General features: G+C 41.1%; 1 protein-coding gene across 3 annotated transcripts; it reads left to right on the forward strand.

The window, feature by feature from the left end:
• Positions 1–1,600: 1,600 nt before the first annotated feature.
• Positions 1,601–11,598, forward strand: LOC136516875 (uncharacterized protein At5g08430-like). 3 transcript variants are annotated; one of them, XM_066510370.1, is made up of 19 exons: positions 1,601–1,929; positions 2,007–2,269; positions 2,959–3,038; positions 3,504–3,697; positions 4,724–5,609; positions 5,867–5,985; positions 6,234–6,293; positions 7,802–7,852; positions 8,112–8,182; positions 8,338–8,507; positions 9,006–9,062; positions 9,258–9,314; positions 9,957–10,019; positions 10,092–10,199; positions 10,323–10,385; positions 10,512–10,574; positions 10,678–10,740; positions 10,868–10,930; positions 11,061–11,596. In XM_066510370.1, exons 2-19 carry the CDS (start codon positions 2,043–2,045, stop codon positions 11,441–11,443), a joined length of 2,778 nt encoding a protein of 925 aa, XP_066366467.1. In that variant the 5' UTR covers positions 1,601–1,929; positions 2,007–2,042; the 3' UTR covers positions 11,444–11,596. The 3 variants fall into 3 exon arrangements, with proteins under 3 accessions (XP_066366467.1, XP_066366468.1, XP_066366469.1); XM_066510371.1 differs by lacking the exon at positions 9,957–10,019 and having other exon boundaries at positions 1,601–2,269; positions 11,061–11,598; XM_066510372.1 differs by lacking the exons at positions 9,957–10,019; positions 10,092–10,199 and having other exon boundaries at positions 1,601–2,269; positions 11,061–11,597.
• The last annotated feature ends 16,355 nt before the right edge of the window (positions 11,599–27,953 follow it).

The following is a 27,953-nucleotide window of genomic DNA, read 5'->3' on the forward strand; positions in this document are numbered from 1 at the left end:
AACACAAACAAGTCATTGCCAATGTTCTTGGTGAAATGAGTAGTGTCAACCTGTCCCATAATGAACCCTTTAGAGAGTTGGAAGTCCCTCAACCTCTCATACCATGCTCTAGGTGCTTGCTTCAAGCCATATAATGCCTTCTTCAACTTATACACATGGTTGAGCTTCTTGTCATCTTTAAAATCAGGAGGTTACTCAACATAAACTTCTTCATTGATGTAGCCATTGAGAAATACACTCTTGATATCCATTTGATAGAGCTTGATGTTGTGGGCATAAGCATAGGCTAGCAAAATCCTAATTGCTTCCAATCTAGCAACTGGGGCATATATTTCTCCAAAGTCAAGACCCTCTACTTGAGTGTAACCTTGTGCAACCAATCTTACTTTGTTCCTTACTACTATCCTATCTTGATCTTGCTTGTTGCGAAAGACCAATTTGGTTTCAATCACATTATGGTTCTTTGGTCTCTCAACTAACTCCCATACTTGATTTCTTGTGAAGTTATTCAACTCTTCATACATAGCATTCACCCAATCAACGTCCTTCAATGCTTCTTCTATCTTCTTTGGTTCAATGAATGATACAAATGAGAAATGCTCATAAAATGAAGTCAATCTTGATCTTGTTTGTACACCTCTAGAAATATCTTTAATTATGGTGTCCAATAGATGATCTCTTGTAACATTGGTTGGTTGGAGTATTAGAACTTGATTGCTTGCACTAGCTTGAGCATTCGGTTGAGATGAAAAACTAGCCACTTGTTGATCTTGCACATTGTCATGAGAGCCACTTGTACTTGCTTGATTAGTATCATCTTGCACATTTGAGTTAGAAAGCTCTTGCACTTGATCATCTTCTTCATCTATCACTTGTATAGGCCTTAGATCACCAACATCCATGTTCTTCATTGCATTTGATAATTGAATGCCTCTAACATCACCAAGATTCTTATCTTCATCTTGGGAACCCTTGCTTTCATCAAATTTCACATCATGAACTTTCTCAAGAGTACCAATAAAAAAATTCTATTGGAACTATATACATAAAACATAGTTTTTATGTGTAGTATCTTTTTTTCTTGCGACTATTTTTATGTGTAGTATCTAAATAAATTAATAGCTATAGAAAGTTTTTAGTATCGGGATTTCTCGTAGGCCAGTTTAAGTAGGGATTTTATGAACATTAAATAAGCGCAAACTCTAATACGCGATGGTCACACGCTCGCGAGACCGCGCGCCGCTTCAACGTCACCTCCGCCGGAGGCGGTTAGGGTTTGCTTCCTCCCCCAGACTCTAGATCCATAGCAGCAGGCAGTGAGGCGGCGAAGTGTGACCGACCGTGGTGGTGGAGGCGCGGTTTGGGCGGAGTAGAAGTGGGGGAGGCTCGTCGGCGATGACGAAGACGACGTATTAGCGGAGGGCGAGGGCGGATGATAGGCGGTGCAACGAGGCGGCGTGTCGCTGGCCACGGCGGTGGTGGGAGGCGGCGGAGGGCGGGTCACACATTCACGTAGGAGGGCAACCAGCTGTATAAAAACTATGTCCTAAATAGGCTGATAAGTGAGTACTGATAAAGAGAGGTATGGACATGCCCGCCGGTGGCTGTGGGCACGCTTGCACTCTCTTTTCCTTTGTTTGAGGCAACAGTGGGCTGTCGACGCTCCACTGACACCTGTCACGATTCACACACACAGAGGTCCACTGCAGGCTGCACCGCTGCACTAGCACTAGCAGCAGCCGCCGCCGCCGCCTGGAACGGAGCCCCTCCTCGGAATCCACCCGGTCGGCGGTCGCCTCGCCCACGTCGCCAGTTCGGCACACGGAGTTTATAAACCCAAACCCCTCTGCAGTCTGCACCCGGTGAACGAACCACGAATAATCCCCAACCCGGCTCTCGGCTCCTCTTCCCGCATTGCATTAATTAGTAGTAAGCATTTAAGCGGCGGCATCTTCCATCAGATTTAGTTCCCCTCGATTCCTCTCCCGTTGATTGCGCTCGCCCAGGTCGCTAGCCGGCGTGGGGCGCTTGGGTCGGCTGTGATGGGGAAGGGGGCGAGGAGCGGGAGGCGCAGCCGTGCGTCTGGCGCCGGCGGGGGTGGATGCGGGAGCAAGCGCCCGCGGCGGGTCGCGGAGGAGGAACAGGAGGAGGAGCAGGAAGAGGAAGTGGAGCCAGTGGAGGGGGAGGATGAGGAGGAGGAAGCGGTGGAGGGGGAGGACTATTGCTTCGTCTGCAAGGACGGCGGTGACCTCCGCGTCTGCGACTTCAGGTTCGCCCCCTACCCCTTCTCCCCCGGACTTTCCTCGTCTCATGTCATGATCCGTCGGTGAGAGTGGCGTGCGAACCAGAGTTCATATAGGGCAGGAGGACGGCCAAAACAGCATGTCTTGGTTTCGGGAACCTACAAACTCGGGAGGATGCCTGTGTGACTGTGAGCGCGCTTTGGCATTGATAGGGCAGGTTTAGGGACCACGTGGAATGCAGGATTTTACAGGAATCACATCCCTCAAACAGGGAAAAAAACCTGCATTCCAAACAGTGTAGTTTTTTGTGTTCTGGAAACTTTGACCAGCGACGCCCATGTAGGTACCACTATAGGCCTGATGCCTGTATTGCCATTGATCCTTGATTCCTTGTGTTCATAGTTAGAGCTGCAGCTCTAGATTGAAACTGAAAATTTTATCAGTGCGCATTTGCTTTTTCATTGGCGTGTGTTGTCCTTTGCTCATTATCCGAATATCCAATCACAATTTCCGTTACCGTGTTTTGCCTTATAAATAGCAAGCTTGGTGAGGTTGTCATGTAGCAAAACATTGAACTGGACAATAGATATTGCCTTATCCCTTGGTGTCATGGCATTATCAATTATTCATCTCTAAGGAGTCAAATTACTTTGTTGTATTGTTGTAGTCCATTTTCGTGTTCCTGAGATTTTCAAAACTCTTTTTTTTTCCCCAGGGGCTGTCACAAAGCTTACCATCCTGCTTGCGTGGGGAAAGATAGCGACTTCCTTAATTCAGATGAAGAATTCATCTGTAGTAAGCATTTCATTGTTCTTTGTTTAATCTTTCTATGAGCACCCATTATTGTTGTGAAAATGCATGTCACTGTGCCGGGGAACATACTGGCTTACTGAAAGTTGACCTTCCTTTTTGATAAAGTCCCATAGGCTTAAACATTGTTTGGTCTTTCTTATTTTTTCTTCTACTTCTTACTCTGGGTATCCTATATAAGGGACTGCAATATGCAGCTCAATATTAGGAAATCAGATTTTTGGGAAAGAGAAATCTTCATATTTTTAGGCAGCCAACTAATTGGGTAAATGCATAAATGAGTTAATTTCTTAATTGGGCACATGATCAAACCTAATGCTCGTAACTGGGAAAGTTACCTCAGTTGTAACTTGAATTGGTTCTGAGTTTTGTGGATTCAATTTTAATTTTTGTTATATTCCCCACTAGATTATGAATTATCGTAATTTTTTACTAAACTATACTTTGCAGAATGGCATACTTGCTTTATTTGCAAAGGGCGTTCACGTTATTATTGCTTTTGCTGTCCGTGGCACGCCTTTTGTCAAGGTTGCGTGAAACAAGCAGAATTTGTCCCAGTCTTGAGGAAGACAAAGGGATTCTGCACCAATTGTTTAAGGATGGCAATCATGATTGAGAAGAATGTTGATGTTGACTCCGATGGGGTAACTACTTGCACACGATCTGTGTGCAATTACTACTTTTCCCTACTGTCACTCATGCCATCAATTGTTCCCGTTTTACTATGTTTGTCTTCTCCCTTTCATCATCTGTAACTAGCTGATAATAGTCTATACTGGATTTCAGCTTTAGAAATGTCCTACAATTGCTGTTTAACAGTCATCTTTCTTCCATATGGTCGTTTTGTGTTATTTGGTTCTGTATCATTGCCTTGTGTAGTTTGGTTATATATTGTTGCCTTGTATTTTTTTGGTGAAAATTAACCTAACGTAATTTAATGTTTCCCTAAACATTTACTGATTACTTTACCTCTGCTGATTAATCTACAGTTCTGCTTTAACATATCTTATAAACTTATATACTAATAATAATTGTTGGCTTGTGGTATTTTGTTTGTCCATATCGTCTCAAGAATCAAGATCACTTATTCCTTCTGAGCCACTAGTAATTATTTGCTTGAGGTTGCAGCTGGTTCCTACCAGTGTTGTGTAACATGCCTGTCTCTTACAGTGTAGTTGCTTGCATGATACTCCCTCCGTTCCGGTAGAGGGCGTGGAAGAGTTTTTCACTTTGACCGCATTAGAAGGCGGGGCTGCTGGTTTGGGAGCAGTACTTATTGTATGCATGGAAATCGAAACGTCTGCATGGGAACCAAAGCGTCTGTTACTCGACCAGCGATCGATTTGCATGCATGCGGGCTGTATACTACATGAGTTATTGGGCAAAAAATGAAACGACGGTTAGACTTGATGGCCGGTTTACACGAGTTAATACGATTTGCAGGTGATGGGCTGGCGTCCTTGGTATCTGAAACAAGCCAGGTCGCGCCCTCTATACCGGAACGGAGGGAGTAGATAGTTATATTGTAGAACAAATTTCTTTGGATAATTAACTTAGGGTAGATTAAGCCTTAAAGTTAATCTGGTTGAGTCAAGGCAGCCTGAGTCTCTTCCATTTGACTTCACTTGAATCTATGTTTTCTCACTTCCCTTTTGTACTGTGTTTTCTAGGAAAGGGTTGATTTCAATGACAGGGCGACTTATGAATTTTTATTCAAGGAGTATTGGGAGGAGATGGTTAAAGACAAGGAGGGCATGACTCTGGATAAGCTTGAAAAAGCATATGCTTCTCTGAAAAAAGATCTAAACTGCAAACAAGATCTAGATTTAGAAAAGGTTCATGATGAAGAGTGCATTTCAGATGATGATTTTGTGGGCAATAGTGATGACAACGACGACAACAAGCCATCTTCCGTAACCAAATTCAATGGAACATCAAATACAATGAAATCCTTCCTGAGGGCTGATAAGTCAATGAAGGATGGCTATGTGGGCTGGGGTTCAAAAGAGCTCATTGAGTTCCTTTCCTCAATAGGCAAAGATACATTGAACTCCCTAGATCAACATGGTGCTACTGAAGTTGTGAGGGTGTACATTCAACAAAAAGGTCTCTTCGCAAAAGATAATAAGAAAAAACTTGTCCTATGTGATGACAAGCTCAAGAATTTGTTTAGGAGGTCAAAAGTGAGGTACAACAGGATATTTAGCTTGTTAGGAAAGCATATTGCTGTGGATATGACATCAGAGGATGAAACTTTTGTGAACTCTGACGATAACAATGAAACATTTGTGAGAAAGAAAGCTCGTATTGGGAACTACAGTTCCAGTACTCCAGAAATAAACAAGAAATGTTTTGCTGCTCTTGTTCGTGATAACATTAATTTAATCTACTTGAAGAAATCTTTGGTTGTGGATCTACTAAAGGAGCCAGATACATTTGACAGCAAAGTTATTGGTTGTTTTGTGAGAGTAAAGATCGATCCCGACGATTATAGTTTCTACATGCATAAAACGTTGCGCCAGCATAAAAAGTTGCACCAGCTTGGACTAGTAACAGGTAATGCTTAACTTTTACCACTCCAACTGTGAACTTACACTATTTTATGCTTAATTCACCTGCATCTTTGTTATTCCTCCAGCAGATGACTATAAATCTGCTTCTCATGCATGCTCTTTCTATTCTGTTGTGAAATCAGTCTTTCTGTGAGTTAAATAAGGAATTATAATGGATTTCATATATTAGTCATCCATGCTCTCTGGCTTTTAGCAACCAGATATTTGCTTGCTATCTGCTCATGTAAGATATGCAAACAGGCACCAGGAAATCCTCTGACGGTTACAAGATAAACAACGTATCGACAGATGTTCTTTTATGTATTTCCAGCATACCTGATGTCAAAATTTCGAGTTTGTCAGATGACGAATTCGATGAGGTATGATTTACTGTGCCTTTGTGTGTTCCAGCAGCTATTGATGGCAGGCTGTGTTAGGAAACATAGATTCATACCTACATTTTCTTTTGGGAAAATATGTTTATTTTTAAAAAGTAAATATGTACACTATGAAACTGCATTTGTTATTATTTCTCATTTAGAATAATAGTTTCCTCCCTGTGTCACTTACATATTTTTTCCTTGCATACATGATGTTGAGGAAAACATTCTATTGTTTATTATAACAGGAAGAATGTCAAGATCTTCGGCTGCTGGCCAAGAATGAATCCTTTAAAAGGCCTACTGTTGTAAGTTACCCTTGCTTCATATTTCCTTTAACAAAAATGCTGGTGGCCCAGTAGCAGATGATAATGCAAGCCACTGAGGTTCTAATTTCAGTAGGCATTCTTTGTGATAGCAGGGAAGGAGGTACCAACAACAACAATAAACAAAGCCATTCAATTGTAGTCCCAAACAAGTTGGGGTAGGCTACGCATGAAACCCAATAAGAACCACCAATAAAAATAAGAGTGAAATGCACCGTGGCCCATGGGCTGTTAATCTTTTGGGTAATTTTCGTATATTCCATTGTCTAATACTTGTATCCCTGATCTGCCACCTAAAAAACTCAAATTCTGCCAATGCCACTATCCATAAATTTTAATCTCTTTCATGCCATTATTGATCATATTTCGATAGTATCGGCTAATAGACATCAAAAAGATCAATTTCCCCGTCCACTCAGTTGACACAGATTTTAAAAAGGTTGTTATGAATGATTGGCTAAACTTGTCCTATTGTGGTGAACGTGCTTTTAGAATTGGCACTTCACATACTAGATAAGTCAATAACAGAAAATGTTTATTTAAACCATGACATGCATTATTGTTCACTGGGCCATTTGCAATGCTGCTCTTCAACTTTGACCTCTAACTGCACTTTTGCTCTCCTTTTCTCCACTTTGCACCATTGCTGCTACTTTGATCAAGTCAATGCATCATTGCCCCTGGTTTTGCCATCAAAGAAGGCGAACACAGGGGCAATGGTGCATTGACTTGGTCAAATCAGGGGGCAATGATGCAAAGTTGAAAAACATGTACTTAGATGTCAAATTGAGGGTACTTATGCAATTGCCCCCTGGTGGTGATGAAGCAGTTATTCAGTGCTTTATTCGTAATACTAGCAGCAAACAATACCGGATACAATTATTCTCCTGTTGCATTATTGCATAGGCCATGGCTTTTAGTTATTTCACTTCATATTCTATCTGTAGTTTTCTTGTTGTCCCAATTTTGCTGTTTGAAATGTTTACTTTGTAAAATCTTCATATACTAGTTTGACTTGGAACTGTTTCTTTGCCAATTAGTTGTTGGAAAGATAAATACTAACACAGCGAATTGATATATATTGTATAGTATTTTGCATGGTTGTTGTTACCTAAACAAGTAAACATACTGGATTGTTTGAGCTGTTCCTTGTTTGGAGCTCAACTAATCTGGGGATTAATTTGACTAAAGAATAATCAAGTGCAAAGACTAACTTATAACTATAAGCAGTTCAGTAGTCTAAGAATTTAAACATTGAGTATCTAGAAGGGTTGGACAACAAGCAATGCAAGTTCCCAAAATGCGGGAAAATTGCATTACATATAAGTAGACGACATTAAGTACCATAACATAATAAATTGACTTATTGAGTCATTGGTGTGGCATGGTAAATAATCAGACATATGCTTGTTTGTTTTAATTGAGTGTTTTTTTTTTCTAACTTATGAGCTAAGGTTCTTCTAGTTGTCTTAACTTGCTGAATTTTACAGGGTGATCTTGAGGAGAAAGCAAGAAGTTTACGCAGGGACATAGTGAGTCATGTAAGTATGCTACAAGATCAGATCGACATTGCACATTATGTTTGTACATTCCTTTTTTTTTTGCATTTCGATTTGAGATAAACTTCTTCTTTTGGTTAGTCAATAATCACTGTTTGTATCTCAGTTCTCATGACTTGGCTATCGCACTAAAATCTGTACTTTGGTTCTCAGACATGTTTTCTATAGATGTTCTCTTCTAATTTTACAAAATGAATTGTTTGTAAGATATTATAACTGAGTGGTCATTTTTCCCTTTTAGTGGATCACTAAAGAACTCCAGAGGCTAGAAAGATTAATTGACAGGGCAAGTGAGAAAGGTTGGCACAAGGAATATCCTTGCTATATGAGCTCTTTTAATCATGTACTGATGTTTCTTAATATGGAATCTATCTTGTTTTCATTTTTATGACTGTTGATTGTGACTCACAAGTCACAAGTGAACTTTGTGCTGTGTACTATTGTATCCTTAACTGGTTGCATTTTACGAAGTTTGAATACCTTGATAAGAAACAGCTCTTGCGAAAACCATCTGAACAACAACGTCTACTTGAAGAGGTCCCACAAGTTATTCCAGAGATGGAAGATAGTAAAGATACCGAATTTCAAGTTACAGGACAAGACAAACCTATTCAAGAGAGTACTGTCTCTTTACAAGGTGACACTCCTAAAATTTCTGTTATTGCTAATTGTTACTGAATTGGATCTGTGTAACATCAAAAGCATCCAGAAATTATATGAACATAAATTCTAGTAGCACTTGAATTTTCTTTGCATCATCAATGTCCTTTGTGGTATGTTTTCTTCTTTTGCTTAGATTTGCGATTTAATGTAACTTCCCTACACTAGGGTTGCCTCCTGTTATTTATTTTGAATATGAACACTGTAAAAGTTGGCCATAAAATTGGATACATTGAATTATCAGAAACGAATCACTCTTTTTTTGAATTCTCTTGTTTATTTCGTTGGCTTCTTTTTAGAAATTTCATTTTCTTGAATGGAAGGCAACCATTTATTATATTGCAGGTACCAATGGAGAGAGCATTATTTCTTTGAAAAGATGCTCAGAAGAAAATTACAAGGATTTGCTTTTATAGTTTGGGTTAAAAAAAATTCATGCAAGGTGAACATTGTGATGTTCTTTTTTTTTTTGTAGGTACCAATGGGACAGGGTCTCCATTTTTGAAGACCTGCACAGAAAAAAAATTCAAAGGTTTTGCACTTTACTTGTATATTCAGGACTTGACTGTTAGAAATTTATATGAGGTTAATATTGTGTTTTATGTGTATGTACTGATTGGAAGAGTGCTCTTTGCTTGAATATTACTTCAAAAGAAAAATTTAAAGGTTATATAAAATGTGCTCAATTATTTTGGATGGAAGAGTTAAGCACTCTAATTTTCTGTAGGTACTGGTGGCGAGAGAAATCTTTCCTTGAAAAGTTTATTGGAAGAAAAATATGAAGGTTTGCTTCTACAAGATACATTTTCTTTGATTCTTTAAAGTTCTGTGGCCCTTTTAAGCTTAATTTCGGGTGGTATAATCTGTCTATTTGGCATTTGCAACGATAAAGACATTCGAATTAGACACTGTATTGAACTATTGGCCCCATTTGGTTTGTAACTAATTTAGCTACACAATATTGCTCAAGTTTAGTCTTTCCACTTTTGTGGCTTGGCAATCGCAACACATGAATATTTTCCTTATATTTGCGTGTGGATTAGACCACATAGTGAATTGCTGGAAAATTCTAGCCTGTCAACGTGGAAAATTTACTGGTTTTAACCAATAGCATTTTAATGGTGTCTAATGGGCACCCTAATAATACAACTATTAAAGAAATTGACTTAGCAAGTATACTTTCTAGAATTCCTGCGTCACGGTTTTCTTTTTTATATATATTTTTCCTAAATGTGACCAACAGACCACCCACACACCACACCCCACATTTTGCCGTCGTCTCTTATCTCTTGCACTAAAGTGACAAAACTGTTCCTATGCTTCCAAATCCACCAAGCCACCAACGCTTATGCTTTGCCCTTAGTAGGATTTAAAAACTGAAGTGGATACGTGGCTAGTTTTCATTGCTGTTACTATTTTGACGCAGTTACTACGGCCTACACCGATGGTGGTACCGCTGTAATACACACTCCAAATCAGAGCACTAAAGGTTCTCTTATTATCTGTCTTTTCACTTAGTTTTCTAACAACTGATCTAGTAACCTTTCCTCTACCCGAATAGCTGCCATTGCATTTTCTCCTGAGCTACCAAAGTATTTACATCGCCAAGCTGCCACTGAAGCCAATAATGCTGGTGATATTTCACCTGTTCAAAAGCTGGATGCTGAAGGTTCTCTTATACTAACCCTGCATGTCTAATCGTGCAAATTTACACATCCACTTTGCTTTGCATTTTGGATAAACCCCTAATGCATGCTTTTCTTATTTGCACTGTTCATTTTGTGTGATGCAGGTGCTAAAGCTAGCACTGATGGTGATAAAACTGGAACAGATGTGAAGCACGGGAGCATTGAAGGTTTGCTTGCAATGAGTTTCTGAGGATGGTCTTTTATTGGCTTTCCTCTTTCCACTGTTGTATTTTTTCTGACGTATACACCATGTTGAGCTATCTGATGCTTTTCATTGTTGCTACTTCACAAAGCTACCAAAGCCAACACTGCCCGTGATGCACCTGGAGCATTTTTTCAAAAGCAGTGTGCTAAAGGTTTGTTCCACTGCTTTGCTGCTAATATTCTCATGCTGGTTGATTGAAAAAAACCTCTAATGCATGCTTTTCTTATTTACACTGTTCATTTTGTGTGATGCAGGTGCTAAAGCTAGCATTGATGGTGATAAAACTGGAACAGATGTTCAACACGGGAGCATTGAAGGTTTGCTTGCAATGAGTTTCTGAGGATGGTTCTTTTATTAGCTTTCCTCTTTCCGCTGCTGTATTTTTTCTGATGTATGCACCATGTTGAGCTATCTGATGCTTTTCATTGTTGCTACTTGACATAGCTACCAAAGCCAACACTGGCGGTGATGCACCTGGAGCATTTTTTCAAAAGCAGTGTGCTAAAGGTTTGTTCCACTGCTGTGCTGCTAATGTTCTCACGCTAGTTGATTGAAAACATGATATTTCTGTCCTTTCAAGTTGTTAATCCCTTTTCTCCCTTCATTCTTATACCTGACTGAACGTGACTTGTTTCAGCTGCTGATGTTATTACCATTGAAGACGACGACGACGATGACAATCATCCTTGTGATAAAGGAGAACAAACAGCAGTAGTTGCTTTTGAAGAAAAAACAGCAGTAGTTGATCTAGAAGCTGATGATGCCGGGGATAACCATCCCGTGCAACACGAGACAAATAGCAGAGGCCATAGACAGGTGAAGGTGAATGGAGAAGGCCCGCAGCCCATTTGGTATTACATTGATCCTCAGGGTGAGGAGCAAGGGCCATTTATAATGCAGCACCTGCGCATGTGGTGGGAAAGTGGCTTCTTCACCAAGGACTTCAGAGTCTGGAGAGCAGGCCAAACTAGCAAGGATGCCATCTTGCTCACAGACGCACTACAGATGATGACCAGGTAGGCTACTAGTTAGGAGCCTCGTAGAAGACTAGATGTATTATATGTGTAAGGAAAATGGACCTTAGGTCCATTTATTTTGGATTTTGATGTTTGACGATCAACACAACTAAATTGGATTAATGAATTTACAAGTAATTGTTTTGTAGTTTAATAGGGTGCAAGACGTGACTTGGACGAAGACGACATGATGATCTCACGATTAACACCATAAGTAAGACCCTAGAAGCATAAGATAAGATCTAAGATATCAAGTAAACTCTAAGCACGAAGATGGGAACCAAATCGGACGCAAGATCGCGAAGAAACGAGCTCGACAGAGATGACCGGACGCGGCCCTATGAGGACTGGACGCGTTCGATCAGTTGCTTGGCAACAGCAAGCGTCAGCAGCAGCGACCGGACTCTAAGCGAGGCAGTGACCGGACGCACGGACTTCACTGTTCATAGTCGTGGCAACAACTCAGTGAGGATCGGACGCAGCAGCTGTGGACGACCGGACGCGTTAGGCAGTGGCGTCCGATCGAGTCCAGAGAGGTTCTAGAACGACAAAACGTCGACCGAACGCGTCAGATGATAAGCGACCGAACTCGCCAGAGAGTCGGATCAACAGTGAGCGTCAACAGTCGGGACGATCGGACGTGTCCGATCAGGATGACCTGCGCATCCGGTCAATGACAGAAAGTTGGATTTTGTCCCTAACGACTACTTTCTCCATAGGACTTATAAATATACCCCCTCATCGACCAAGGGTGTTGATACACCATTTAAGTGATCTCCACTTGTATAGTGCTTAGTGATTCATTAGGTGATTAGCGTAGGTGCTTTGCGAAGTGTTTAGGTTGATTAGACCACCGCTTATGCTCTTACTCTAGGTTTGATGAGGACATCACTACTTCATCGCATACAAGCCAAGGAGAGGAGGAGGTCCAGCATAGGCGTCCAATTCAGCTTTTTCATGGTGGAAGTCCAGTCCAACTCAAGTTCGAGTCCGGTTCCAGCTCCAGGACCAGTCTGCCTTAAACTGGTCACCCAGGACGCATCTGGACTCTGTTTTCGACGATCCACATATGGTTGGAAAGCTAATTTGATAAGGAAGCCAATCCAAGTGGTTTCACGTCAAAAGACCTTCGGAATCAACGGAAATCGTCGAAACGAGTCAGCGTCCAGAATCTGTCAGGGTGCTGCGACACCCTCTTTTGGTCCGTTGGACCATGTATCGTGTTTGGGCCCATTAGGGGGCGCGTCCAGAGGGGTGACGCCCAAGACTCTATAAATAGCAGTCGTCGCTCTCCTTAGGGTTTGGGTTTTGTTTAGTTCTTGATTTTTTCGTGAAACAGACATCGTTTTGCTGCAACTGTGCTGCCAAGGCTGCTTGCTGTGAACCAGGGCCCTAGTTCTTGATCTTGTTCGCCTGTGGTGATTAGTCCTTTCGAATAAAGATTTAAACTCCTTATTTTCATAAGCCTCATATTTATTTGTAATTTTAGATTACGTTCATTCCGTTCTTGCTTGTGTTCGCGATTCGCTTGCAGGAAAACCTTCTCGGCGAGGTCAATCGCGTTCGCATGGTTGATAACCAACGGAGCAGTGGTGTAACAGTTGTGGGGGTCCGGATCAGTCTTGGTTCGAAGCCTAGATCGTGAACGTCGAGTCTCCACCAATCGACGCTACCATATCTTTCGAAAGATCGGGTCTAGTCTACATCAAGGTTTAGGCCTAGTGTTTAGTGAGGTTTGCACACCTCTTATCACTCGACGCTTATGCGCACCATTGTTGTACATCGAAGGGGCTTGTAGTCTTGCGAGATCACATTAACCGCGTTTGTGGTGTGGTCACCAGTGTATCGAAGGGAATATGGCTCGTGGTGGTTCGGTCGGAAACTTGATAGTGAAGACGGCAGGGAGCGGTCTAGGAGAGGCTTGCCGGAAGGCTCACCGAAGATCCACTTGCGTGTGGGGAAGGCCTGGAGATATCCATGGAGTTACCCGACCGGGAGCTTGGCCCTTGCGAGGAATTTCTTGCGAGGGGCTCCAATGAGGACTAGGGGAAACTTAAGCACTTCTTGATACCTCGATAAAAATAATGGAGTCATCGATGGGAGTTTGTACCTCTACCTCATCTTTACCTTCCGCATTTACATTGCTACTTTGGTTGTGTGCTTTATTTCCCTAGCTTAGTTGATATGCTAGTTGATAGGATTGGAACTTAGGTTACATCATTCTTTTACGGTAGAGATAGCAACACACCTAGCAAAACTGTAGTTGCATATTTAGATAGATTACTTTCCTGCATAGGTTTTCACTAGGTGAAATTAGAGGCCTTAGTTAGAAGTAGAATTTTAAGTTGTCTAATTCATCCCTTTCTTAGGTGTCACGGTCCCTCACAAGTGGTATCAGAGCCAGACTGGCTCAATTTGGATTTTTTGCTTCACCGGCGTTGAGCCGACGCTATTTAGAGTGGTTGTGATGGATACCTCTAGGCCTTCGTACTTTGACGACACTAACTTCTCCTACTATAAAGTTAGAATGGCTTCTCACCTTGAGACAGTAGATTTGGGTGTTTGGTGAGTCACTCGTGACGGGATGAACCCCATTAAGAATCCCGATAAACCCACAAAGAGTGAAGAAAAAGAAATTTATTTCAATGCTAGAGCTAAAAATTGCTTGTTTGAATCTTTTAGCATGGATGTGTTTAACTAAGTGTTCACTTTAAATACAGCACATGAAATTTGGTTAAAACTTCAGGAGCTCCATGACGGCACAACTAATATCTGTGAGTAAAAACATTGTCTAGCTAAATAAAATTATTATTCTTTTAAAATGAATGATGATGAGCTTGTTTGTGATATGTATTCTCGTTTAAATCTAATTATCAATTAGTTCCATTCAATAGGATTAACAAAGCTAGATGATGCGGACAACGTGAGGAAGATTATCTTCGTCCTACCACAAAAGAAATATACAAGCATCATCACTGTAAGGGACCGTGACACCAAAGAGGGAGGGTGAATTCGGCAACTTAAAACTCTAACTTCTAACTAAGGTCTCTAATTTCACCTAGTCAAAACCAATTCAGGAAAGTAATCTATCTAAATGTGCAACTACGGTTTTGCTAGATGTGTTGCTATCTCTACCATAAAAGAATGATGCAATCTAGATTTAAATCCTATCAACTAGCCTATCAACTAAGCTAGGGAAATAAATCATACAACCAAGGTAGCAATGTAAATGCAGAAGGTAAAGATGAGGTAGAGGTGTAAACTCCCATCGATGATTTCGTTATTTTTACCGAGGTATCGAGAAGCGCTCAAGCTTCCCCCTAGTCCTTGTTGGAGCCCCTCGCAAGTATTGCAAAGTGAATGAAATGAACAAAGATTTAGAAACAACTTCTGTGTTTCATTGATCTCATAGAATATATATAAGTGAAGGGGTGTGTTCAAAGGACACAACTGATGGGAGAAGTTACATCTCGTCACCAAGAGACATGCCCCTTCGGTGACACCGTTAACTGTAAATCTAATCTCTAATCCTATCTCTAACTGCACGTCTAATTGGATGAGATCACCGATGAATAGGTGTCTGCTGGCAGGCACCGTTTCATAACACTCCCCCTTGATCGAATCTTCTTTGAGATCAATGCAGTTGTATGCTTGAATTCCTTGAAAACACTATGGGAAAAATCTGAGGAATATGTATGTATAGATATGCTATAAAAACTCCTTTAAACCTTATAGAAAAATAAAGAGAAAATAGCATATATGAGTGTGATTTAAATAAATCATTATGTCATTGGTATCCCATTAAAAATCTAGTGAGGAAAAATATTGGAGATACGACGTATAGATTACTCTCCCAAAAATCATTTTAGGAAAAATATGAGGAGCAATATAAAGTGATATGTCGCTAAAACTCCTATAAAAACCCAGTGAAAAAATTAGGAGAAAATATGACGACATATTATTGGTATTGCCTCTTGGATAACTCACATGAAAAACCTTTTCAGGGAAAAATCATGGATGAGTTGTGAGGACAATATGTGTCTTTGATATTTTCCACAAAAACTCCGGTGGAGAAAATAGGAAATATGACACATGCTTATGTTAATATTACCTCATTAAAAACTTTAACAAGAAACCTTATAAGTAAAACTTATGAAAGAAAAGAGTATAATATGATGCTGGTACAGGTCAAATCTCGAAGTCGCCGCATACCAATTCTATGTACCAATTTTGAAACACAAAAGTTGATAAGGACTTATTAAATAGGTCAGCGAGATTTCACATGACTTGATTTGCAAGATGTTTATTTCCTCACTTTCTTATAATTTATGGGGATAAAACAGTTTAGGAACAATATGCTTAGTGATATTGCTCTTTATGTAACCTGTTTGCATCTATGTAACACAAGCAAAATTATCTTCATAGATAATTATAGGTGATTCAATTGAATCAATACCATATGACTGTTGTATGTGGTTAATTATTCTACGAAGTCATACACATTCTCGTGATGCCTCGTATAGAGCAATAATTTTAGAATGATTAGTAGAAGTCGCTGTCAGAGTCTGCTTAGAAGACTTCCATGAAATAGCTATACCTTCATGTAGGAATACAAATCTTGTTTGGGATTTTCCGTTATGAGTATCAGATAAGTAACCTGCATCGGTATAACCAATCATACTGAGATCATGATTTTTCTTGAAGAATAAACCAAGATCCTTTGTGCCATTAAGGTATCTAAGGATACACTTCGCTTCCGTCCAATAACGACGAGTTGGGTCCGCACTATGCCTAGCCAGTAAGTTCACTGTAAATGCGATATCAGGCCTGGTGCAATTTACAAGATACATAAGTGCGCCAATGGCACTGAGATATGGGATCTCTGTCCCAACATCTTTTTCCCAATATCCCGTGGTCTAAATGGATCTTTCCCTATTTCTAAGGAATGAACAACCATCGGAGTTTTATTAGGGTATGATTTATCCATATTGAATTTCTCTAATATTTTCTGGATATAGGCTGATTGATGCACTAAAATCCCTAAAGGACAGTGCTCAAGTTGTAAGCCTAGGCAGTACTTGATCTTACCCAAATCCTTCATCTTGAATTCTGTCTTTAGATGTTTGCGTGCTTCTTCTATATCCTTTGGGCTACCAATGATATTTAAATCATCAACATACACGGATATAATACAAAATCCCGTTCGAGATTTCTTAATGAAAACACATGGGTAATCATCATTGTTAGTGTATCCTTTCTTTAGAAGGAATTCACTCAGTCGGTTGTACCACATTTGTCCCGACTGCTTCAAGCCATATAATGACTTTTGTAGTTTTACACAATACATGTTGCAATTTGCGTTTGGATTCGGAGTTCAGATTCCATCGGGAACCTTCATGTATATGTCTGAATCAAATGACCCATATAGATATGATGTCACTACATCCATCAACTACATAGATGATTTTGAACTGCTAATGATATTAAGTATCAAAAAGTAATTCCATTCATTACTGGAGAATAGGTTTCATTGTAATCAATATCGGGTCTCTGCGTGAACCCTTGTGCTACTAGCCTCGCTTTATATCTCACCACCTCATTGTTCTCATTCCTTTTTCGGATGAAAACCCGTTTAAAGCCTACAAGAAAGACTTTGGAAGGTGTAGGTATTGCAGATGTGAATACCTCTCTTCTAGTGAGCGAGGCTATCTCAGCTTGAATTGCTTCTTTCTATTTAGCCCAGTCCGAGCATTTTTTGCACTCTGCCACGGTCTTGGGATCTGGATCATTGAGAAAGATGTCTGCAATTGCTGTGGAGAAGTACATGTCGACAACAATAGTCTTACGATCGTATGATTCTCTAGAATCTATGTAATTGATGAAAATTTCTTTCACTCTATTATTTGACTCAACATTTCTCAAAACTATGGAGTCAGGGTGTTCCGATATCCCAGGATCGGAATTTGGATGCACCGTTGATCCAGGTTGTGGATTTGGTCCTAGTGTTGGATTTTTATCCACTATTGGGTGTCTACCAACTTGAGGCTGACTTAGATTTACTGATTTGGAGGATTTAGCCCTTGATATCCTCAGACGCTTACTTGGAGCATTATCCTTAGGAGCGGTCGTACTTCTCCCTCTCTTCTTTGGAAGTGGGAGTTGAATGGTTTTTATTGGTACCTCCACTCTTTCGGGCGCATTGCGAGCAGGATAAGAGGATTTAGTGACACTTATATAATCAGTAAATACTTTTGGCAGGTTATTTGTAATATGTTACAAGTTTATGATTTTCTGAACTTGTTGTCCAGTCTCTAGAGTACGTGGATCTGAGGGGGAATGCCTTAGGCATTCCAAATGATTTCCTAGCATTCATTTTGGTACTTGAAGTCTCCCCCTAATGTCGGGAAATGATCCTCATTAAATATGCAGTCAGCGTATCGGGCCATGAATAAGTCCCCTGTAAGAGGCTCGAGGTATTTGATAATTGATGGAGATTGATATCCCATATAGATACCAAGTTTTCTATATGGGCCCATATAGGTACGCTTAGGCAGTGAGATCGGTACGTATACAGCGCAACCGAATTTTCACAAATGGGAAATATTTGGCATATTCCCACGTACTAATTGCAATGGGGAGACTGCGTGATATGCAGTTGGTCGCAATTAAATTAAGTCAGCAACGTGTAAGACTGCATGACCCCAATATGAAGTTGGTAGGTTGCAATTTTGTAATAACGGCCTTGCAATGAGTTTAATTCTCTTAATAAGAGATTCTGCTAAACCATTTTGTATACGGACATATGAGACAGAGTGCTGAACTTGAATTTCCAAAATCATACAATAATCGTTGAAAGACTGTGAGGAAAATTCAGCAGCATTGTCCATTCGAATTGATTGAATTTGATGTTTAGGATTATGTGCTCTAAGTCTAATAACTTAAGCAATAATGTTTGCAAATGCATGGTTACATACGAACAAAAGACACACATGAGACAATCTAGTAGATGCATCTATTAGAACCATGAAGTACCTGAACGGTACAGACGGTGGTTGTATGGGGCCATAAATATCTCCTTGAATGCGTTCAAGAAATTTTAGTGGCTCATTTTGGATCTTTACGGACGATGGTCGTACGATCAATTTCTCTGTAGCGCATGAAGTGCACATAAAATCTAAAGATTTGGGGAATTTAGCCGTATTTAACTCATGACCATTAGAATTGATAATAATTTTTTGCATCATCCCTATACCAGGATGGCCAAGGCGTTCATGCCAAGTTTTGAATGCGTCAACATTCTAAAAAATTACCTTGTACACAACATGTAGTACGGGTTTGATGTATGTGTAGTACAATCCGGACGGAAAAGAGAAAATTTTCTCAATAATTCGTTTGCCATATCCGCTATTTTTAGTAATAAGAAGAATTTCCTCATTATTGTCATCACAGGTTTCTATATGAAAACCATTTTGATGGATATCTCTATAACTTAACAAGGTACGCTTTGAATCGGGATACAATAATGCATCCTCAATTATAATTTGGGTACCCATGAGGAGTACAATAGTGGCACAACCAGAGCCAACTATTGTAGCATCGCGCCCGGCGATTGTCAAAACATTTTCTTGTCTTTTTATAAGAGTTTGAAAATACTTTATTTCTCTAAGTATAGAATTAGTTGTACCACTATCCACTAGGCATAATTCCTCCTCCATCAGATTGACCCCCGTAGAAACTATATATAAATAAAGAATTTGATATAAAACTCTTTGATGATATATAGAATACATACTTTATTTATTGAATATCAAATGTGTACAATACATCAAATGTGTACAATACATTTATTGGTTATTCAAACTAAATAGTGATGACATTATTAAATATTTACAACACCTAGGACATAAATTATTTTAACTATTATAATCACTAGGACATAAAGACATGAGAATCTAAGGGATTGGGAGCCTATTCAAAGTCTCCAAATATGTCGTTGGATGCATATTCCACGATCATATTCCCCGTATCAGCAAGATTCTCGCCTCCTCATATGTTGTTGTTGCTTGGTTCCATTGGAACTTGTGATCAACCAGCCTCATTCCTGGTGGTGTCAGGTCGAATGTTGAAGTGGACTTCATACTTCTGTCCTGGTGTAGCACGTCTATGACCCACAGACTCTAAGTAGAGATCAACAAGATGACTTGAGGCACAACATTTCTTTGTAGTATGGTTATAACAACCACACTTCTGACACACAGGTCTGTCATTCCTGTATTTGGAAATGTTCTTACCATTGTTGGAAACACGAGTTTGGGATTTCTTATTGCGTCTGCGTTGTTTTTTACCTTTCTTAGAATTTCTCTGAGGATGGGTCTTAGAAAGTCCACCATAAAATTTGGTTTTATTCTGAGTATAGGCATGTACTTCAGGCAATGGAGCAGACCCTACGGGGCGCTGCTGATTATTCCAAACCATAAGTTTAGAATGTTTTTCGGCCTCAAGTAAAGTTTGTATAAGCTCAGAATAAACCTGGAAACGCCTTTCACGGTATTGTTGTTGAAGAATTCTTTCAGAGGGAAGCATAGTAGACAGAGTCTTTTCTATTTTATCCGCATCTGTAAGTTCTTTCTCACAGAATTACAACTTTGAGCAAATCCTATGAACAACATGGTTGTAATCACTCACAGTTTTGAAATCCTGTAAGCGAAGTTGCGTCCACTCGTAGTTGTCCGCAGGCAGGACAAGTGCCTTTTGTTGTTCATAGCGTTGCTTAAGAGAGTTCCATAGATTTCATGGGTTCTCTTCCAACAAGTATTCAGCCTTAAGATCAGAATGAATATGGCTTTTAATGAGATATAGGGCCGTGTATACATGTTGATCATCAAGTGGTGCAACACCCTCTTCGGGTGGTAACATAGCTCGATAAAGTCCACAGGACACAAGACTAACTTTTACGTCCACAGCCCATGTTGGATAATTGTGGCCGTCTAGAGCTAACAATTCAAATTCTTTAACGGTCATTGATCCTACACGAGGCAAACCATCAAAACATTTTAAGTTATTAAAATATTGTGGTGTGTTGTAATTATGGGATGCAAAATAGAGACAAGATAAATCTTGTATTATTAATGGTGTAAAGATCTCATATGCATAAATTGTAAAATGGAGGTAGTCACCATAAGGTGTAGGCCTCAAATGGGGCATAATCTGTATTAACAGTAGATGCCAAGTAATTATGCAAGTTGTATAAACACGTCTTAAGGTAGTCATCAAGAATGATGTAGACCTTAGTCAATTCGCAAACAAATTGGGTACGCATGTTGAGGATAGTCACTAAGTTGTGGACTTAGTGTAGATCCCACAGTAGCAACTATGGTGCTACCTTGTGTATGGCCAATAGGAATGCAAATTAATGGTAGTCATCATTGTTAAAAGATGTAGACCAAATGTTCTAATTTGTGATGTTGTGTACGCACGTTGATGATAGTCACTAAGTGTTTACTTAGTGTAGATCCTACAGTAGCAACAATGGTGCTACCTTGTGTATGGCCAACAAACAAATAGAGAACATGCGTGTTATACAATTGGTGAGAAAAATACACATAAAATGTCACATCCATTATTTAAGCGCGTAGTGCTTTAAATTTGAAAAGCATAAAAGGACTTAAATAAAATGATCCATTGCAAAATAGATAAATAAATAATTTGTAAGATCATGGTTGTAATAACAAGGACATTATTTATTGGATTTGCCATACATACCGAGACAAATACTTTGAATAATATCATAAATGGATATTTTACAATGATAAAATATCACAAGTACAATTATAGTTAAAGTCAACGACTAAACATAAGAGTACTTAATTTTAAAGCACATAATTATAAGAGACTAACATAGTCATTGACGAATTAATGCTGAAAAATAAATAAACAGATAAGAAGCCAGGCCAAAGAAAAGCCATTTTCATTTTGGGCCCAGCCTGTTCCAGTCGACATGCACAGGGGAGAGGAGGGAGGGCAGAGCACCGGCCTTGGCCCGACCCATCGTCGCGCGAGCAACCCTTAAAAGGGGGGGGGGCTCGGGCGGCAGTTAGGGTTTCAGCCCCTAACTGCTCACCGCCACTGCCATCTCGGATGCCACCACCGTTGGTTGTCTCCTCGCCACCGCGCTCCATTGTGCTGCCACTGCTCGCCATCTTCAGTTGGAAGAGGACTCCCCCTTGTTGGGGGAGTAGAAGCCGCCACCATTGACCACCTTGTTCAGGAACCATGGATCTAGCGGGGGGGACGCCATTACCTGTCGCTACTAGAGTCGGAGAGGCTGGTGTGGGCGTCGGCAGTGAGTAGGCATACTCGAGCGTGTGGAGGATCGAGGTGAACTCCTTGCAGAAGTCACACCAGAAGCGAGGCGGTGTCGGTGCCGGCGACATCGGCTCCATGGGGACATAGGCGGGTGTGGCCACCACTGCTTCAACGGGAGGCACCGGGGCTTCGACGACTGGTGGCGCCGAGGCTTCAACAGCGCACAATTCAACGTTGCTGAGGCCAGCACCATCCAAGCCAAGGCAAGGAGATGGTGGCTGGCTCTACAGACGAAGATTACATGGAGGAGAAGCATGGCGGCCATGAACAAGAGTCCATCGGCGGTGAGGAACTACATTGGCACGGCGACCATGAACAACAGAGTCGAAGAGGCAACCGAAAGGACCATGGCCATGACCATGGGCAATGTTGCGACAAACACAAGGCCCAAGGCGCTCGAAGACACTACGGCATTGTCCATGGTGGCCATGGTGGCGGATCGGGCCACGGCGAACTCCACCGACGCGGTGAAGGGCGAAGAGAAGCAACGAACAAGATGTGAAGGTAAGTTGATCTTTGCCATGCTTACCAATGGTGGTGCTGAGGCATACATGCCTCTGTTGTTGTTTTGTCGTTCTCCTTCTCCTGTTCCTGAGAGCAACATGTCTGATAACATATTGCAAAGTGAATGAAATGAACAAAGATTTGGGAACAACTTCTGTGTTTCATTGATCTCATAGAATATATACAAGTGAAGGGGTGTGTCCAAAGGACACAACTGATGGGAGAAGTTACATCTCGTCACCAAGAGACATGCCCCTTCGGTGACACAGTTAACTGTAAATCTAATCTCTAATCCTATCTCTAACTTCACGTCTAATTGGATGAGATCACCGATGAATAGGTGTCTACTGGCAGGCACCGTTTCATAACAGCAAAGAATCCCTCGCAAGGGCCAAGCTCCCGGTCGGGTAACTCCATGGATAGCCCTGGGCCTACCCCACACGCAAGTGGATCTTCTGTATGCCTTTCGGCAAGCCTCTCCTGGACTGTTCCCCACCGTCTTCACTGTTAAGCTTCCGGCCGAACCGTCGCGGACCTTGTTCTCTTCGGTACACGGTGGCGGCCACACCACAAACACGGTTGGTGTGATCTCATAAGACTACAAGCCCCTCCGATGTATAACAATGGTGCACGCAAGCACCAAGTGGTAAGAGGTGTGTAAACCTCACTAAACACTAGGCCTAAGCCTAGAGCAAGCGCATAAGCGGTGGTCTAATCAACCTAAGCACTTTGCAAAGCACCTACGCTAATCACCTAATGAATCACTAAGCACTATGCAAGTGGATATCACTAAAATGGTGTATCAACACCCTTGGTATGTTTCCTCAACTCTCCACATATCAAATGGCCGGTTGGGGGGTCTATTTATAAGCCCCATAGAGAAAGTATCCGTTGGGGACGAAACCTAGCTTTCTGCTACTGACCGGACGCTGTTGTCATCCTGACCGGACGCGTCCGGTCGTCCCACCACTGAGCGCACGCGTAGAGATCAGACGCACTGCCGAGTCTGGTCACCATCAACCGGACGTGTCCGGTCGTAATTCCGTCTCTCTGAACATGATCGGACGCTGCACTTTGTGCGTCCGGTCATGCAGTGTCGCTGCGTCCGATCACGCTAAAAACATTTTCGTGATGAATAACAGTGTCATCGGTGCGTCCAGTCACTGCTTTGCTCAGTGTTTGATCATAGCTACTAACGCCTGCTGTTGCTGAGCAACTGATCAGACGTGTTCGGTCCTCATAGGGCCACGTCCAGTCACCTCTGTTGAGCTCGTTTCTTCGTGATCTTGCGTCTGGCTTGGTTCTCATCTTCGTGCTTGGACTTTGCTTGATATCTTGAGTCTTCTCTTGTGCTTCTAGGGTCTTGCTTATGGTGTTGATCATGGGATCATCATGTCGCTTTTATTCAAGTCACGTCTTGCACCCTATTGAAATATAGAACAATTACTTGCAAATTCATTAGTCCAATTTGGTTGTGTCGGTCATCAAACACCAAAATTCAAAGTAAATGGGCCTAGGGTCTATTTTCCTTACAATCTCCCTCTTTTTGGTGATTGATGATAACACGACCAAAACAAGCAAATTATAAAATTTTTGGAATTGAAAAGCTATTTACTTGCTAGGATGCAATGCAAAGGGCAAGGTTATATGATGCTAAAAGATACCACATGTAAGCTAATGCATACCACATGTAAACATATTTGAAAACTTATCTTGCCCTTGCAAATGTCTCCATGTGGCATTTATGGATTTAAGCCTCCCCCTAACTCCATAATCCACTATCCTCCCTTTCTCGGACCATTACCGTTTATAAATTATTATGATCGTGCTTGCTTTTGGTTCTACAAATTCTCCCCCTTTGGAATCAAACACCGAAAAGGAAGACATTAGTAGCACAAGGGAGGGTCAAACTTTGTGATCCTTTGTATGTGGAGTGAAATAGGTCACAAAATTTGACTCTCACATTACATAGACTAAGCTCCCCCTAAATATATGCATACATATGATGGAGAATGTAGTTTATGCATAATTGGCAAATTAATGCTCAAGGGGGTTTAATCTATATAATGCATGGAGAAAGCATATAAATACCGAAGTAAAATCAATATGATGATATCGATTTAGAAATACCACATGTGGAAACCAATTTGATTTATACCACTTGCAATAGGTGGTGGATAGTTGAAGTATGATGCTTAACTCCGGGGACTCTATTTTCCTTGCAATGAGACTACTACACACATGATAAGCTTGAAAAGGTGTTAGTCTCAAAGCATCCAACTTATAGAGTAACCTTCCCCTAAATTTGTGCACACAAGTATGGAATACTTGTAGGAGACATGCACATTGATTTTAGAATAAAAAATACCACTTGAAAGATGACATCATATGAATGCGAGAATCATTTTCAAAAGTGACATTCGGGAGAAATTATCTACAATTTAGACTTTGACACATATTAGATGAACAATTGTAAAACAAGCTATGTGTCGTGCTGCTAAACAATTTAAACCATGTAGGTTTGCTCCAAGGGTTAAGAGTGAAACCGAGCAAGCCTACCATAAGATATACCTAGTGTATGCAAGACAAAAGATTAAACATGCAAATGCAAACCTAGACATGAAAAGGAACTAGATGCTAATTGAAATTGCAAGAAATTAAATCTAGTTATATAACATGGAAATGGGAATTTTAGTCCATAGTATTTACTAACCCACTTGGCAATTACCTTGTCCATAATGATGCACCCCATGAAATGCACCCATACTTTACCAAGTCTCTAAATTCCCCGAAGTCCATCGGACTTCTCACTTCCCTTTCGGGATCCAAACCTTTTTTGTGCTCTTCATATTAGAAATAATCTCCTTTGGCATCCAAATGCGTTTGGCCAAATTGTTGGCTTGCTTGTTCACCTTGATGGCCACCACGTTGTTATTTTTCTTCTTCTTCAAGAGATAAGGTGTGGAGGCCTTTTTGTCCACCTTGTTGGTGTAGGTGTTGGAGAGCTTGCTTGTTTCCTTTTTATTTTTCTATTTCTTCTTAGCTCCTCCCCCATTCTTCATCTTGCACTCATAGGACTTGTGGCCTTCCTTGTGGCACACGTAGCAAACCACGGTTTGTCCTTCATCAAGCTTCTTCACTCCCTTAATGGTGTTATCTTGATAATGTTGGGCTTGCTCCATTTTGCCTTTTACTTGAGTCTAAGTTCTTGGTAAGGCGAGTCACTTCTTGCTTGAGTTGCTCATTCTCCATTGCGACCTCTTATGTGCATGTATCTACAACAACTTTCTCAACATAAACTTGGTTGCACAAGGGTGAGTCTAAACATAAATCATTGCAAGAAGTAGAAGCATCCTTTTTAGGCATGTCAAAGATAGAACTTTTCTTTTTAGGTGCCTTGGTGAGGGTTGTACCGACAACTTCAAGATTAGCAACTTTATTAGTTAGCTCTTCACAATGTTTGCATATGGTTTTCATTTTAGCAAGCAAACTTTTATAAGCATCTTGTGAGCTAGCTAACTTTTCTTTTAATTTATCATTTTTCTTTACAAGTTGCTCATCATTGATTGTGAATGCATTTGTTGTTGCACTAGCCTCAAGTTGCTCAATTTTAGTAGATAGTTCAATATTGAGATTAGCAAATGTCTCATATTATTCAGGCAAGGTTTTATATGCTTCTTGTGAACTATCTAGCTTTTCTTGCAATATTTTTAACTTCTTTTGTTGGCTAGTGCAAGCCTTAGCATATTTAAGATTTTCTTACACAAGTTCATTAAGAGAAGGCATTTTATCATCACTATCACTCTCACTAGAGGATGAGCTTTCGTTACCTCGTGCCATAAGTCACACACGAGAAGAGCTTGATGATAAGTGCTTGTGGCCTTGTCTCTTGTGATGGTCTTCTTCTTCACTTGAAGAATCATCCCATGACCTTATTGATGTGAGGGCTTTGTCCTTGCACGCCTTCTTCTTTGTCTTGGGTGTGGACTTGTTTAGACAAACTTCCATAAAGTGTTCCAACTCGCCGCATCCATAACATCCTTTCTTTCTTTGCTCATTTCTTTGATTGGTGAAGATGAAATCTTGAATTTGGATGGGCACACCCTTGACATTGAACCTTTGGATCATCTTCTCCACTTTGTTGATAAGTTTGATTGATTCTTCATTAAGGTCGGAGGTGGAGGAAGATTGATTAAAATCACTTGAATCTATATCATCATCATCATCCTTATCTTCTTCTTCATCTTCACTTGAGGAGCTTGAGCTTGAGCTTGTCTCAACTTGATTGCCCTTCATCTTCTTTTTCTCACTACATGCGAGAGCTTTGCCTTTACTTGATGACGAGGCTTCTTCTTGACCCATCTTCCGTGACATTTCAAATGCCACTATCTTGCTAATGACTATGACCGGGGTCATGGTGCTCAAGTCCTCCATGTTGTGAAGGATGGTGATTGTAAGGAAAATGGACCCTAGGCTCATTTATATTGGATTTTGATGTTTGATGACCAACACAACCAAATTAGACTAATAAATTTGCAAGTAATTGTTTTGTAGTTCAATAGGGTGCAAGACGTGACTTGAAAGAAGGCGACATGATGATCCCACGATCAACACCATAAGCAACTTTCTAGAAGCACAAGAGAAGACCCAAGATATCAAGCAAAGTCAAGCACGAAGATGGGAACCAAGCCGAACGCAAGATCGCAAAGAAACGAGCTTGGCAGAGGTGACCGGACGTGGCCCTATGAGGATCGGACGCATCCGATCAGCTGCTCGGCAATAGCAGGCGTCAGCAGCTATGACCGGACGCTTTGTAAAGTAGTGATCGGACGCACCGATGACACTGTTCTTCGTCACGGAAATGTTTTCAGCGTGACCGGACGCAGCGGCACTGGATGACCGGACGTACAAAGTGCAGCGTCCGATCATGTCTAGAGAGGTTCCAGGGCGGTGGAATTGCGACCGAACGCGTCTGGTTGATGGTAATCGGACTCAGCAGTGCGTCCGATCTCTACGCGCGCGCTCAACGGTCGGGACAACCGGACGTGTCCAGTCAGGACGACAACAACGTCCGATCAGTAGCAGAAAGCTAGGTTTCGTCCCCAACGGATACTTTCTCCATGGGGCTTATAAATAGATCCCCAACCGGCCATTTGATATGTGGAGAGCTGGGGAAACATACCAAGGGTATTGATACACCATTTTAGTGATCTCCACTAGCATAGTGCTTAGTGATTCATTAGGTGATTAGCGTAGGTTCTTTGTGAAGTGCTTAGGTTGATTAGACCACCGGTTATGCGCTTGCTCTAGGTTTAGGCCTAGTGTTTAGTGGGGTTTGCACACCTCTTATCAATCGGTGCTTGTGCGCACCATTGTTATACATCGGAGGGGCTTATAGTCTTACGAGATCACACCAACCGCGTATGTGGTGTGGCCGCCACCGTGTACCGAAGGGAACAAGGCCTGCGGCGGTTCGGCCGAAAACTTGATAGTGAAAACTGCGGGGAGCGGTCCGGGAGAGGCTTGCCGAAAGGCACACCAGAGACCCACTTGTGCATGGGGAAGGCCCGGGGCTATCCAAGTAGTTATCCGACTGGGAGCTTGGCCTTTGCGAGGGGTTCCAACGAGGACTAGGGGGAGCTTCA

This window comes from Miscanthus floridulus, chromosome 17 (genome assembly GCF_019320115.1).
Source record: "Miscanthus floridulus cultivar M001 chromosome 17, ASM1932011v1, whole genome shotgun sequence".
Lineage (NCBI taxonomy): Eukaryota > Viridiplantae > Streptophyta > Magnoliopsida > Poales > Poaceae > Miscanthus > Miscanthus floridulus.